This window comes from Podarcis cretensis, assembly GCF_951804945.1.
Source record: "Podarcis cretensis genome assembly, chromosome: 4".
Lineage (NCBI taxonomy): Eukaryota > Metazoa > Chordata > Lepidosauria > Squamata > Lacertidae > Podarcis > Podarcis cretensis.
The window spans coordinates 61,597,733-61,614,552 of record NC_137173.1 but is presented as its reverse complement, the minus strand read 5'-3'; the positions used below and the strand labels follow the sequence as shown (position 1 = coordinate 61,614,552).

At 41.3% G+C, this 16,820-nt stretch overlaps 1 protein-coding gene across 2 annotated transcripts in view; it reads right to left on the bottom strand.

Annotated features, from left to right (window-relative positions):
- The window catches only part of DMD (dystrophin), a 1,027,161-nt gene extending 1,014,483 nt beyond the window's left edge, over positions 1 to 12,678 (bottom strand). The window contains exon 1 of one of the 2 annotated variants that reach the window (XM_079972189.1): positions 12,481 to 12,678. In XM_079972189.1, coding sequence (XP_079828315.1) covers positions 12,481 to 12,553 — 73 coding nt within the window. In that variant the 5' untranslated portion in view covers positions 12,554 to 12,678. The remainder of the gene's footprint in view (positions 1 to 12,480) is intronic. The other variant, XM_079972196.1, reaches the window with a different exon arrangement.
- Between the last annotated feature and the right edge of the window lie 4,142 nt (positions 12,679 to 16,820).

Sequence of the window (16,820 nt, the reverse complement as noted above, 5' to 3'; positions counted from 1 at the left end):
TGTATTTTTCAGCCACAGGGGTAGCTAACCTGTGGCCCTCCTCTTGTTGTTGGACTATAACTGCCATTCTCCCTGGCCACACTGGTGAAATATTTAGCCCAACTCTGTTTTTTTATTCATTCTCACTGGCTCTATTTGGAAACTCAAAAGCACTGCAAAACTGACATTTCCATATTGGTTCAAGGTATTTTATATATATATATATATATATATATATATATATATATATATTACACACACACACACACACACAAACACCATTTTATACCACTTTTCAAGGTTGAAACAGATCTCTTGAGGCAATTCAAAGCATGAAATTACCATTAAAAATCACTTCACAATGAAATACAAAATTCATAATACAAATCCCATAAACACAATGAAGTTCAAAGGCTGCAGTAAAAACAGCAGCAATGGGGAAAATCCAATATAAAAACCAAAGACTAACACTGCTATTCAATTGAAAGCAGGTGTAAGCAACCAGGTCTTTAGACATACTTGGATCTAAAGGTCTTCAGGCCTATTTGGAACCCATCATGAGGAGCCTACCATGCTTCTGTGGGGCCAATAGCAGTGGGGGGGGTGCATTGCCAAAAAAAGAGAGAGATATAAACAATTGCCATTATTTAATAGAATTAAAGTACATATCACTATAGTGGGGAACCAGGTGACTTGTCCCAGTGCTAATTATTGGTGGGCAACTTCAATGCCCCTGCTCTCCCATCTTTAAGAGGGGAATGGACTGGGCAGTCCTTCAAATACAGTATGAAAAATGGTCACCCTGGGGCCTATGAAGGGTAGCAGATTAAAAGGTTTTTTAAAAAATAACACCTAGCTACTTTGAATGAATTCAAATCTCCAGGGCCTAATAAACTGCATCCAAGGGTACTAAAGTTGCAAGAAAGGCGATTCCGACTAAACATCTGGAAAAACTTTCTGACAGTAAGAGCTCTTTGGCAGTGAAACAGGCTCCCATGAGAGGTGGTGGACTCTCCTTCCTTGGAGGTTTTTAAGCAGAGGTTGGATGGCCATCTGCCATGGATGCTTTAGTTGAGATTCCTGCATTGCAGGGGGCTGGGACTAGATGACCCTTGGGTCCCTTCCAAATCTAAGATTCCTGAGTGGCAGGTGAGAAGTATCTCCAACATTCACAAATTTCCTAAACTGGTTGTTATAGGACAAGGCTATATATAGCTCCCCCCGCCCCAAAAAATAAAAAAAATAAAATAAAAAGGCAATTTAGGAAGGCAACTTTTTCTTCTCAGGACACTTTGCGACAATTGTGTTGTTCCTTGTTTGATGGAACAAAGCTAGGAACTATTGTAAACTAACGACAAATGTTTGAGGAATTCAGCAGTGGAAAAGGGCTACTGAAGGCTACTAACTATGATGGCTATGCTCTGCCTCCACAATTCAAAGTAATAACGTGTGTGAATACGAGTTGCTGGAAACCACAGGGAGGGAGAATGTTCTTGGGCTTGAATCCTGCTTGCAAGTTTCCCACAGGCATCTGGATGGCACTGTAAGAATGGAAGTCTGGACTTCGGCTGGGGAGGGCGGGATATAAATAAAATTTATTATTATTATTATTATTATTAGATGGGCTATTGTCGTCTTCTTATTGTTAATGCAAGAGGCCTCGATCATAATTACCCTTCCAGCTTGCACTCTTCCACTCCTGTTCAACAGTTGGCCTGATCCCTCCACTCCTTGTTCTTTCTAGCCCAACTCTTACAAAAGCCGTACTTTCGCCATGGTGGGGAGTGTCAATAGATGGAATAGCTCATGTCTCTATAGCTCTTCCAGCTGACTATGGGATAAGTTATGTTTGTTTTCTTGTTAAGCATTTTAGGAGGGGAGGGGAGCAATGCAGGTAAACTGAATTATTTCAGTTCAGTTTACTCTTTGAACTCCACACTTGCACTCTCTCTTGCTCTCACTGCAACTTTGGACAGAGGTGTTGGTATGCATATAAAGAGGTGCTGCTCAATAATATGAGACTGGAGTGAAACCTTCCAGTTACTTCCAACTGTTGACATTTTGCTTTGTTTTTACGTTTGTGATCTCTAGAGAGTTGACACAAGACTTTGTGCAATGGAAGTTTTTAAGGCACTGAGAACTCAGCAAATAGTCTGCAGGCTATTCAGTAGAAAAAGGCAGCTTCTGACCACTGTCAGATTATATTCCAAGTTTTATTTAGCAACATGTACTATAACCTTTCATTTGATTTATGTATGAAGAGCGGGTAACATTTAGCGCTCAATGTATGTTGTCAAGGAAACATCATACAGAAAATGACAGGTCATGGAAATGCAGATTGTTCAACAGCAGGCTACCTGGTCTCTTAATAGCAAGTTTACCTCAAAGCTATTTTACTTGATCTGTCCTGCCTTCAAAAGAAAGAAAAAGATCTAAACTCCTGAGTGAATGTAATTCATGGGAAAAAATAGTTTTGTTATGTTTTGTTTTGCCATGTTTTGCCAGATTCCCAAGACATACCTATTTTTATAATGTCGTGATGTGAGGGCAGACCCCATCAAATCCTTTGCACCTTTAGTGCTAGCTAACAAAAAAGGTCTTGCTTATAGCTCCCAATACTAGGTAAGGGAGGTTATTATTATTATTTATTAAATTTGTATACCACTACAGTATTCATTTGAAGATCACAGGGCAGTTCACAACATAGAAATACAAAATAAGAACACAAAAGACATAAAAAATAAAACCAATAATCCCCTCCCACAAACACATTTAGAAGGCCATAGAATGTTTAATCAGCCAAAGGCCTGGGTAAAGAGAAATATTTTCTCCTGGCGCCTAAAGATATGTAATGAAGGCACCAGGTGAACACCCCTGGGGAGAGCATTCCACAAATGTTTTTTTTTTTGGGGGGGGGTATTGGTTTGTTTTTGTTTTATTATGTATTTTGTGTTCTCATTTTGTATTTTTATGTTGTGAAACGTACTGTGATCTTTGGATGAAGGGTGGTATGCAAACTTATCAAATAAATACATAAACAACAGGAACCCACAGCAGGAAAGGTCCGTTCTCATGTTGCCACCCTCTGTAATTCTCATGAAGAAGAGCCTCAGATGATGATCACAGGGTCTGGGTCAGTTCATATGGGTCTGGGTCAGGGTCTGGGTCAGTTCATATGGGAGTTGGGAGTTTATTCACAAGTGTCTGTTGTCACTGGTGCTTCCAGTTCAGTCTGTCCACTATGGGACCACGTCCTCCAAAGACTTATAGGTAAGAGTCAAAATCAGTGCACAAGGATACAGTCTTTTGGAACTTGTGCAAAACAAAGAGCTAAATTCTCAAACAGGTGTCTGAATATACACTCCCCTGATCTTTATATAAGGGATGAGATTCCCTATCTCCTCCTGCCTTTCAGCCCTATGTGCGTGTATGGGGTGAGTGTGTGTGTTTAGTCCGTGTCAAGGTCTACCAGAATCTACATTTAATCTTTTATTAGCTGCATGGTGATTACAGCAAAACAAGAATAACAATCTGGTCACTGAAGTCCCTTGCCATTACTGGAATGAATCCTTTCATAGTCTTTGTGGTTAAAAGTCTACATTAGAGGAATTCAACAGCTGAAGATTACCTAAGATGATAGTTGTGTGCTGAGAATAATTAACTCTTACACAACTTCCCTGTCAAAAGGTCCAGAGCCTCTATAAGGGGAAAAAAGTTGTTCTATTTATGGTCTTGCATTTCTGGTGCTCAGCTTCCATTTAAAGAACATTTAAGGGAGTAATATAGCCTTGTCATGCTGTGGAACCTCTTCCTATAAAAAGTGACAAGACAAGCCCTCATTCCAATCTCCTCTGGTTTTCAGCTTATCCATTAGGTTCTGAAACTTGGCTTGTGCACTTTCAGAAAAGAAGTGCATTCCCACCCCAATTTCAGAAAACAGTCTTCACATCTGAATAAGTTTTCCTCATGGAATTCTAATCTTGATTCATCAGTGCCAAAGCCACTCCTGTCTCCTTTTCATGGAAGTACTTTTTGAAGGTGATCCAGATTTCAGATGGAGTAGCATTCCTTTGGGAGTACAGTAGCATTCCTTTGGGAGTACAGTGTAGGCGGTGGAGCTTTCAGAGAAATATAAATTAAAATACCTCTTCAAAGTGGGCCACAAATGCTTTGAATATATTGGCTTTAACGTTCTTGGACAACAAGATAGGATGGTGTACATACTGTACCAACTTGTTTAAATGCCTTTACTCATGGGTCTTATTACAGATCTTTGCCATGCCTAGGTTGGTCTGCCAACTGCATGGAGACCCACCAAGAATAAGTCAAGATAACTAGCTAAAAAAAATTAGATGCCAAGCCAGTGATACATGAAACATTGCATGATTCATATTTTTGACCATTTGTGGTTTATATGCCATCATATGGCACCTGTTTTTGACAACTGCCTTTTGTCTGAGATTAGTAACAGCTATTTGCAAGCAGATTCTTACCATTAAACTGTGAACTGCTCTGAGGTTTCCTTGGACGTTCTGTGGCACGCTAAGATACATTTCAACCGGTCGCTTTCAGTTAACCTCCAATATGTTTTTGATACTTACAGCAAGATAAGATTGTAAAGATAATCAACGCAACAGCCAAAATTATATCCACTTAGCATAGGAACAAGTATCCAAAGGCAACATGTGATAACTGACAAAAAAAAAGTTGATGGAACCAGTGGTGTATTATGATTTAGGACCTCCGTTTTTCTCTGCAAGCTGAGATAAATGCAAGAGATCTATAGCTGCCAAAAAAGCTATAGCATATTTGGACTGTCTTCTGTGCTCACTTCCCAAAGCCCACTAAGACAACAGTATATCTATAAATCAGTGTTCAAGTCTAGTGCCCACTAAAATGTGTGAAACCAGGACAGTACTCTGCTTGACTGGAGTACTGGACTGGACTGGACTACGGGGCTCAGCACCTTTAAAAAACTACTGTTTGGGGGGTTCTTGTGAGGAAGCCACAACTGTTAAAAATGGAATACTATTTTAATGCAGATGGGCACTTCCATTCTGTGATCCCCCTCACAGACCTCCGATCCCTGGAATGATTTAACAACCAATCAACTTCTTCCCAGGGAACTCCAGGAATTGTAACCATGACTGTTTAAATTGGTGTAATAGCACTTTTATTGTTTAGTGCAGATGGGGCCAAATATAAGAAATTTACTGTAATATCGACAGGCAACTAGGCTGGGTAGTTTGGGGCAGTGACAAGTGAATTCAACCTAATGCCCACACATGAGCCTAGTATGGACTGATGAAAAATGCATTTTTAGTAGTGAAAAAAGAAAGAAGGTTTTTGAATCCCATTACTTCCGACATAGCAAGTAGTGCAAGTTAAAGATTACCGTATATAATAAAACTATGCCAGTAAAGATTTAAAAGTGCATCTTTCTGTGCACAAATGGAAATTTCCTAGTCATAGCTTTGAGGATTCACAGGCTGAACAAAAACAAACACATATTAGAGCTTCAGAACACTGGAAAATAACTGTTTTATGTGCTGACTCTACATTCAAGGGCAACTGAAATCTAAGCATGTGTGCTCCTCTGCACTCCATATCTTATCTCACTGATTAAGGATGCAAGCCAAAAGCCACTGTATGTAAGCAAGCAGATGGTTACCTAAAATGGGACATGAAAGTATTTTCAGTACGGGGGTGGGGTTGAATTCTAACGGCATTTAAACACCAGTATGTTACATCAGAAGAGCGTGCTACCATGGGATTCCTTAACCCAAATTTTAACAACTGGGAACAACCAATAGGAGTGTTTGCTTACTCTTCACCCTCACTGTCTTCTCATCCCTCCCACAGTGCTTACATCATTGTTTAATAAGTATGTCACACTTAGCCAATATGTTGAGCATGGGGAACTGTTGTTTAATGTCATTCTATAGCAACATCTAGCCTAACTTGGTTATGTCCACAGAAGGAAAGATGGCAAGATCCCCAAGGACATGCTTTATGGGGAGCTGGCTTCAGGCACCAGTCCCACTGGCAGACCAACTCTGCAGTACAAATATGTCTGCAAATGAGACATGAAGGCTGGCAACATCAACCCTGCTGTGTGGGAATCCCTTGCAGATGACTGCAGTGCCTGGAGACAGACTGTCAGGCTGTGTATCCACAGCACCCAGAGGAGGAATGACTGCTGAGAGGAGAAACACCATGGTGTATCTGCAGCAGCACAACTGGATGCCTTCATCTGCCCCAGCTGCAACAAAACATGTCTCTCCCATATTGGTCTCTACAGCCACAGCAGGCACTGTAACTTTCAAGGAGTATGACTTCAACTTGCACACTTCTCCCTTGTCTCCTGAGACAAGCGGATGCCAACAACAGCAAAGTAACCAGGAAATGAAACCAACTTCAAGCTGAAGTTTACGTTCCCTGGTTTATTTACTTAAAATATTTATATACTTTTTTTTAAGGTAGCCTCACAGCCTAGTTTACCATAAGCAATTAATTAGAACTATATAACAAAACAGCAAAGATAAGCTGCAAGGAGGAGGGGAAGCTTTTGGAAAGTTAGATCTCTCTCCCCACCCTTAAGGCAAGATGATCCTCAGGTAGACCTTCAGAGGCAGTTGGGGAAGTAAACTGAGATTAAACTTCAATTCCTTGTTTCTGAATTAATGGCTAACTGTGGTTTAATTAAAGCAGGATGTAAGCACTGAGAAAGGGAGAAGATGAGGAAGAGGAGTGTGTGGTCCAGAGACACTCATCCCCAGTTGCTAACCTATAGGTTTTGCAAGCCCAGAATTGAATCTTAAAACCAGACCACAGACTTTTGTCCATGCAGACGATGGCTGCAATGCAACGAACTGGTAACTGACAGTAAAACTCAAAAAACCATAACACAACTTACTTCCAACACAACAGTAGTTAGTATGGGGGGGCAGGGGAAGCAGCAATTGTATTAAAGGTAAAGAGGGGGGGAAAGTGTGATGCAAACGAAGCCAGCCAAGTTCTGTTTAGACAACTGTTAAATGCCTATTCTTGGCCCGTTAGCAAGACCTCCAGCTGAGTTATTCCAGATGCAACATAATATGTAAAGCTGCTTTCCAGACTCTTTTGACTTCAAAATAAATATTCACATTATGGCTATGCTTTGTACCAATACCCAAAGGAAAAGTGTAAAGAAACATTTTATGTGCTTTTGGGTTCTTTTTATTAGACTACAGTTACAGAAGTACAATAGTCATTCCCACTGACATCTACCCTAGTGTGGAGAAAGACTTTCAGGGGGGAAAACCCCAGAGAAACAAAGTCATATAAAAGTCAACCAAGATGCACCAGTGTTATCATCAAGATCACAACACACACAACCTGTTTATTAGTACTGGTACACCAACTATCACAACGAGGCAATGAAAGGAGGTATACACATTTTTAAAAAAAACAGACAAAAACAAAAACAACTCCCATTAGCTCCAGCCAGCAAAGGCTGTCTCAAAAGGGCTTATATTTACATTGTTTCCTATGAAATTCCTTGTAAATATGTATTATAAAGGTTTCTGTGTATTATACTACTCATTGTAATATTAAACCACCTATTTACTGTCACCTGTAGTGACCCCAAGACTCAACAATCCAGAGTACAATTCAAGATAGCCAACAGCAGCCCAGGAACTGCAGGATAGGGGCAGCTAGAAAATGAGGAAATGCTGGAAAAATGGGTATCATCAATCCTCACTTTACTAGATACATACTCAGTGGAAAAATCACTCAAACAACATGTTTATAAAAAAATATCAACAGTACAAGACCATGCATACATACTCAGAAGTAAGTCCCACTCATGTCATGCAACTTGCTTAGTACTGAAAATGCACAGACAAAGCTGTAAAAGCATAGGAAAATTAAAGAAAACTAAGCTAAATGAGAACTTTGGAGAGATCCTTACACCTGAATTGCATTTTTTCAGGGAACACATAAGAAGAACGGAATCAAATAAAAGTGACAAAAGATGGTGTTTTTAGGACTAATTGACAGTCATGAAGTCTGAATGGCATACAGTGGAGAACTCTTAAAATTATTTTCTGAGAGCCAAAAAGCATGAGATAAGAGGGACTTTGTAGACGTACTTAGGTTTCCAAAAAGGGTTCCTGAGTAGCTGCCAAGGGATAAGAGGACAGATCCTTGGATTAGTAATTGGTTTGATAATCGGCAAACCTAGGGCAGATTCTCACACCCTGGGGAGAAAAGCAGTGAAGTACCCAAGGATCTGTATTGGCAGTAGTGTTACTAGAGCCAGGGATAAACAATAAGATGGGCTGTGAAGCTGGGTTATTATTGCTTTTTTTAAAAAAACCTGTTTAGATTGACCACAGTTTAGGGTTCAGACATAATGCTTCATTGTTGTTAATGGAGCCAGAATTATGATTTCATCCTTGGGGTCGTGAATAGGAACTGGGAGGCTGAATGTACACACTCAAGGCTCTCTGAGGCTTGATAAACTGTGATTTATCATGGTTCTTCCAGATAAACCATGGATTATCACAGGGGTGGGAACCTATGTGACACTCTGCTGTGGACTAATCTCCTATCAGTGGAATCTAACATCTGGAGAGTCACAGGTTCCCCACCTCTGGGTTCACTGTGACATAGGAACTACCTCAGTATCCAAAAGACAAAAGTGAACCAACTGTTAGGTTGCAATCTTATAGACACTTTGGGAAAGCATTCTGAAGTGAAGTCAATGAAATTTGCTTCCAAATAAACATGCACAGGATAAAGCTGTCCCACAGCTGCTATTCCTGCACATCAGCTTCTGTCTGGTGTCACATTCCTATTAAGTGGGAATAAAGAGGGTGGAACTAACCACACAGGCAATGTTAAAGCAGAGAACATGAGTCACTCATTGAACAGTACATTTTCTCCAAAACAAATCCCTGAAAATGGTCCTTCAAACCATCTGCTGCTCTCTCACACTCAAACCCCCCTCCCCTTCCCCCATGAAGTGCTTTCAATCAAAACATTTCCAGGATGTAGTAAACTAACTTTCTGTCAAATGGCCAAAATCCCTGCTTAGGGTACTACAACTTTTCACAGAATTTCTTTGTAATCCTTTCCACTTGGTAGCCACAGCAATATGTGTTAGTTCTTAAAAATCAAATATTCTCAGAGGCTGCCTCAGAAGGTAATACAATCTTGATCAGAGAACTATGCTGGAAAAGAAATCAATGGCACTCTCTTTGTCCAGCTTTTCCAACCTGCAGTGACACAGCTTCTGGTAGCAAAAGTTCTGCTTTCTGAGACTTTAAAAAGACATCACTCCTCTCCCATGATTTAAGACCTCTTTCACTCTTCACAGTAAGAGATAGCCTAGTTGCGAAGTCTGAGCAGGGATGAAGAGAAAGGAAATACACTTAAGAAGCTCAGATTACAAAACAGCAAAGTTTGCAAAAGCTGAGAGTTTTATTGGAACCTTGCTCCGACACCAATGCAAGACTTACCAGGTTTAAAACTTACAGCATGACACATACTTTTAAAGCCTCCAATATTGGAGACTCAGCAGCAGCAGATTGTCTGCTGCTTTTTCCCAAAACATGAATATTCTTAATTGATCATTCAAAACATATCCATTCATTACAGATACTCTACACATGATTATCAGTGGCCACAATATTTTTTACAAATGGTGCAAACCCCAAACTTATGCATGATTATTATGTAATTAAGGGCATGCACACATCAGTGGCCATTTCAAGCCTTATTTTGCATGGTGTTGTACACATAAAAGAGGGCATGGGGATTCTTCACCCTCTACACATGACCTTTTAGGTTTCCCTGCAAGCTCCCTAAAGGTAAAGGTAAAGGGACCCCTGACCGTTACGTCCAGTCGTGGCCAACTCTGGGGTTGTGCCACTCATCTTGCTTTATTGGCTGAGGGAGCCAGCATACAGCTTCCGGGTCATGTGGCCAGCATGACTAAGCTGCTTCTGGCGAACCAGAGCAGCACACGGAAACGCCATTTACCTTCCCGCCGGAGCGGTACCTATTTATCTACTTGCACTCTGACTGCTTTCAAACTGCTAGGTTGGCAGGAGCAGGGACCGAGCAACGGGAGCTCACCCTGTCGCAGGGATTCGAACCGCTGACCTTCTGATCGGCAAGTCCTAGGCTCTGTGGTTTAACCCACAGCGCCACCCACACCCCCTCAAACTCCAATTCATGTAGCTGCCACCTGCACATGTGTGATGGCTATGTGAAATGTACACACCTGACTTAAGTATGAAGGGGAAATGGTTTAGTTTTTCTGTTTGTAGAGGATGTTGGTTTGAGGGGGGAAAGCACTAGGCAGCATTATTTATTTTAAAAATGAATGGATCAATATGGACTGTGGCTAACATTGCATGTATGCGGCTTCAGAAACTAGCAATGAGAATACGCTAGATGTGGAATGAGCAGTAATGTGCACATACCCCAACTCCCATTGTGTTCAGTTACTCCTAAACGTGCACAGGACTGCGGTTTCATGAATTTTGGCTTTTCTCAGCCTGTTGGGAGCTTTAAAAGCCTTTGCAAAAAAGTGATGGGATGGGAGATCCTAACCCTAGAGTCCCATGATAATATATCAACTATCCCACAGCCTCGGCATTCTGTAATGGTAAGTCTCAGAGCTCGTTTATTTAGGATATTGAAAGATTTCAGTTTCTGACTTGTTTACCACTTAAAGAACAAATCTGATGTTTGAGGTGCAAACCAGCAGCCTTTGGAAATATCAGGGGCTCTTGATGTTTCACCCCAATGAAACATCAGTAAAAGGAATGGTGCCATCACTGGCGGGTGGCATTCCCAGTTTCTCAGGTAGACTGCAAACAACCCAAGATTGGGACGGAATCACCAATAGACTCTACAGAAAAAGAAAGATGTTTGATAGTTTCACTGTAAATGGTTTGCATTCAAGACAGCTTCTAAATTTTTACTGTAAACACACATCAGACATATAAGCAGGAAAGCAGAATTCAGTAGTGTAATGTCGGGTGGAGAGGGGGACCTGAAGCCTTTAGTGGGGAAGTTAATGGTACCAGAAATCCATTCCAGATGTGCTTTGGTAACTCCAGAATTTAACAAGAAGAAAAGGCTTCCAGGAAATGTTTCACACACTGACCTGATTCTAATGTGACTCTTGCTGCACAAAAAAACCCCTATCTGTGCAGCATTTCATAAGGCCAGCACCATTTCAACAAGGTCATCCAGTGTGTTATATGCAACATGCGTGAGGCAGTCTACGACATGCTACTACTGCATGCATAAGTGAGTAACCAGACTTAATTGAAACACCAGGTATGTGCTGCCTCTTTTAATCCATATACAGAATTATGTTAAAATTAGGCTTGGGACTGGTAACCTTTAGGCTTCTTTTTATCTCCTTGGCTCCACTGATCTTAAATATACTTACATGCTAGTTGACTTTATTCCTTTCGATTTGAAATGAGAGAAGCTGCTCCCCCCAATAAAATCCAGGCATATGCCTAAGAGAGGAGGCATGACAGCCTCATTAATCTACTTTCTGTTCTATTTGCCAAGTGCATAACTTTTCAGACATAATTAAGTACCTCAGTACTTGTGTGTTTTGCCCCTGTTTAAAAAAAATGTGAATTTTGAATGAATTATAAATACTCGCACTGCCTGTGAATTGGTTCCTTTCCAGGGATAAAATCAGGGAGGCAGCCTAGGCAACTGAAACTTTATCCAGTAGAGAAGCATTGCAGCTGCTTCCATTTACAGCAATAGTACAGACTTTTTCCCTGTTACACAAGCGGCATCACAAACAGTACCACAAACTTTTCGAGCTAATGAAAACCTGGAGGACATGGGATGGGCGGTGTGTGTGGCACAAGTCGTCGTTTCCCATGCTCAAGGTTTAGTAACTTTTAAATATTCTGTTAATAATCCAAGGCAGACTCAAGCCTTCACAGAACACTAAAAAAAAATCAGGCAAAATAAAAATGCTAAACAATTCCCCTGCAATCTCCTTATAACACAAGATCATCGGTTGCCTTCAAGATGCACTCAAGTATTGCTCTCCCCATGAAATCCAACCAAACTATTCATTCTTAGCTTGTCTAAAGCTTGTCTGCTCGCTCACATGTGTTGCCATTTATCTCTCTCCAAATGAAATAAAGTAAATTCAAACGAAATCAGTGTAAAACGTTGCAAATGCCTTTTGACCACAGAGGCGGAACTGGAGCATAAAGAGAATACAGCTTGCCACAAATTATTGCAGACACAACACTGGTACAGTAGACAACAGCACAGCCTTCACTTGGCAGAAGACCATCTGGTTGTGACAGCAAACTTCCACAACAGTAACTTTGGAGCCAGCCTTTAGCCTTTGTGTGAATAAACTAGTCCCCAAACCATGGGAAAGTGAGGATTTTTAAAACACCAAACAATATATATTTATATAAAATATTTTCTTAAGGGTCAAATACGTTATCCTACCAGATCTACTCTTGATAATATCATTGAACTCGTCTACTGCAGAATCTTCCTCGGGGTGTCCCGATTCAGCCATAGCCAAGGCAACGAGCCGCAAATCCTAACGGGCAGGGGCGCAAAGGCAGGGCTCGCTCAGCTCCGACTCCGCATGTTGGAACTTCCTTCGAGCAAGAAAACACGCGCGCACGCACCAAAGTTTTAAAAGGAGCGGCTTCTGTCTGCTGCTGGCCAAGCGGCGGTGGGAGGAGACTGGCGGCGGCCACCTCCCCAGGCGCGCCGCGTGGAGCGCAAAGGCGAGACTCTCCCGCTAAGCAGGCAAGGCAGAGCGCGCTGGCAGGAGGGGAGCTGTCACCCTCCGCTCCTCCTGGGATCCGAGGGAACAGGTGCTGGCGCTTGCCTTAAAAATAGAGCCGGCCAAGCAAGGTGAAAGCGGAGGAGAAGGAATGGAGCCTCTCTATAAATCAGCAGCCAACTTGGGAGACCCCAGAGAGTCCCCTTCCGCCCTGCGCCCGATCAATGCAAACAGAAGCAATTAGAAAGCAAATTGCCCAGCGAAGAAAGGCGGAACATGAATGATTTAGCAGCAGCAGCAGCAGCAGCAGCCCTCCCCCTTCCTTAAAAGCGTTTGCTTAAATATACCGAAGGAGAATCCGTCTGACGCTCCATTCTACTTTCTGTCTATGAAGCCCCGTCACCCCTCAAGGATCTTCACCAGAATTCACACCCTAGAGTTGGGATTCAGCCCTGATAGAACTAAATGTTCACGACAACGAATGCATTTAAGTCCCCTTTGCGCCTTCTGTGGGAGGAATTTTTAGGATGCCTTAGGACTTTCAGCTTTATGAAAGTAACAGTGGCTTTAGTCATTTGCCATTCGAATTTGGAGAGGCTTTTATTGACTTATCTAGACTTTGGAAAGGATTCCGCCCCTCCCTTTCCATACTCAGGGAGGAAGGGCTCAAACATCTCTGTGTAACCCGACTCCTGCCTGGAGAATCCAGACCGGTGAAGGACAGCATCTTTCCTGTCCTGTTACATTTGCTACACGTCCAACCGAAAGAAAGTGAGATGCTCACAGCGGATGTCACGTCCTTGAGGAGGGGGGGGGGGACCACATGTTCCAGCAACACAATATGATTTTAATGTGAAGAACCTGAAAATATCAATCAACAGAAAAGCAGCCTTGGTGAAAGCAAGTTGTGCACAAAGAAATATCTAAAGGCCCTGTTTCAACAGTGGAATTGCATACACGGAGTTACCAAATATAAGGATTGTGTAAGACTACGAATGGATATGGGTTCATAATGTACTTTATGACACATAATTCTGACTATGTTTACTCAAAAAATAAATATTGCCTTCAAGGGAAGTTGCTACTGACAGAACTGCAGGCTAATCACTTTTAGTGAAAAAAAGATTCCACCTAAACATTAGGAAGAACTTCCTGACAGTAAGAGCTGTTCGACAGTGGAATTTGCTGCCAAGGAGTGTGGTGGAGTCTCCTTCTTTGGAGGTCTTTAAGCAGAGGCTTGAGAACCATATGTCAGGAGTGCTCTGATGGTGTTCCTGCTTGGCAGGGGGTTGGACTCGATGGCCCTTGTGGTCTCTTCCAACTCTATGATTCTATGATTCTATTAGGGCGTAAGTCCCATTCAGCTCTGTGGGATTTGCTCCTGCTGAGAGATATATTTAATATTGTGTGGTGCAGATATTTATACACCTTGCTATGTATACATTTGTTGCTGGGATATATAACGGCAGAATGTAATTTATATTATTTAAAGCACCCTGCCCTCAAAACTAAGATGGGGGTTGCTTCCAGACGGTCTGCTCATAAATACTGACTGGTTTGCATAAAGTTTGTGGGGAGCTTAGATGTTACAGACTATTTAATGGGCATTCATTCTGATTGGTTTGTAGGGAGGAGATATAGCATTGTGTCATGCAACTGTTACCCTACACATTTTAGTGCATTTTTGTGTCACTTTCCTGAATGCAAAAAGTCTGATTGGGGAGCAGGGGAGAAGCTGGCTTGTTGCACAAGAGCACCAAATTAATATAAATTGTGCAACTTGAATTGGCTTGTTCCTTTATATCTCACCTGAAAATAGCAATATCCTCCTGGAAATGTCCTGTAGGATGTTTCAGCTTGGGCTCTGAAACTTGAATATTCATGAAAAGCTAGTGGTGGCATTTCAGATAGGTTTATATTTTGAGGTGTGTGTAAATAGTATCCATCTAATGTAAGCAGGAGTTCCTGAACACTGAGGGCTTGTCCACACTTCTACTTGTCTGGTGCCTAGAAAGCACAATTCCAAGCGGTTTTGTTGCTTTCCTCCAGAAAACCCTCTCTTTAGCTCTATCTAAATCAGAACGATCAGCAATCTGCAGAAAACCATGATTGTTCCTATTCAGTGTTAAACTATGGTGTACTGTGAATAACTCTTGGTTAAGCATTTCCACATCAGATACTTAGGCTGTAATCTTATCCACACTGACCTGAAACTGGAATTAAAAGTCCTAAGACTGGCTCTTTAGCTGCTCAGTATAAATCCCTAATTTCAGCCTTTTTCTCCAAATCTCATTTTGCAAATAGACACATATCTTTATATATTCATATGTGGCTACATACACATAGTACATGCTTCTTTCTATCCAGAAGTAATGCATAGGTAGGAAATATGGTATCCAGGGTTACCATATTTTCCTGGCTTTGCACATGTTTCTTCAGCATAAGTCTGACCATATTCTAGCCATGAATTGCTTACCCAATGCACTTGTTAAATGGTTATAATGCAAACATGCAAGGTATAAGACAAGGTTGGAGAACCTGTTGCTGGACTACAACTCCCATCATCCCTGGCCATTGGCTATGCCAGTGTTTGCCCAACGTGGATCTCCAACTTTTTTGGAACTACAATCATCCCTGACTACTGGTTCTGCTGGCTAGGGATGATGGGAGTTGTAGTCCAAAACAGCAGGAGACCCAAGTTTGGGAAACATTGGGCTATGGTGACAAGTTGATGGGATGCACCCTGTTCTTTATCCTGACATTCTCCTTCCCCAATATATAAGGAGCTATTGAGTCATACATACTTGGATTGAAAATATTTATTTAAATCATTCTCGGCCAGGATTCTGAAACCATCCACTCAACTGTACTGAAGTTGGTGGAGACTATTACACACACACATGTGCACACACATGCATGCACATGTGTGCGTGCGTGCGCGCGCGCACACACACACACACAGGCTTGACGGCATATCATCAGCTGTATACACACCCAAAGTCTGCATATCTGTATAGCTGTATACACACCCAAAGAACTGCATATCATCAGCTGTATACACACCCAAAGTCTCAAAATAGCTGCAACAACTACTCTGCAGGACATTTTGGGTGGTCCAGAACATTACTTTAATATTTGCTTGACTCACAGTGCAACATTTATTGGCATCTGCAAACATAGTTCCGCTATATTGTCTAAATATATTTGGTAGGACATAGAAGGGTTGGAAAGTGAAACACAATTAAATCCCATTTGTTTTGCAGTTATTAAAAACAGTTGGAATTTTATTTTCTCTTATCCGCTTTCCACATTACTTATATTACCAGAAAATGATATTCTCATATTATTCTAATTTTTGAAACAATCATAGAATAATAGCTAGCAAATTTTCTATGAATAATCTAGCTGTACTGAGGCAACAGTAACCAGTACTGGAGCATATACAGTACTTTGCATCCATGAGGTTATGGATACTATTCCTAGCACTTCCCCTTAATTGTCCTCAAATTTTACACTTCTCCTTGAGCATCTGGAGACCTATCCAGTCAGGATAGACAAAAAAGGATGAGATGGATAGATTAGCCTAACCTTTTACAACTCCATGGGAGGCTGTGATGTATTACCTATTTCAGGTCAGATTGAATCAATTTTGCCATTACTGAAGTCCCATTACAAATGTATCCTTAATCTTTGAAATGCAAAATACATAACACAGTTCCTCATTATTTATTTACAACGCCTGGAACCTGAGTAAGTGAGTTGCCCTTGGTTCCCAATGAAACCAATGGAACAGGATACGACTAACTTGTCTCAGTGATTTCAGTGGCAACTGAGTTTGACTTAGTCTGCACCCAGTCTGGAACCAATCTAATATTTATATACTGTCCCCAAATGAAACTTCTCTAGGTGGTTTACAAGTAAAAATTAAAGTTATACAATATATAAAGAAAAAGCAAACATGGATTGTAAATCAGAATAAAACCAGAAAAAGGAAACAACATCATTACAAAGGATGACATTCCCCAACTCGGATGCCGCCATTGAAAAGGCC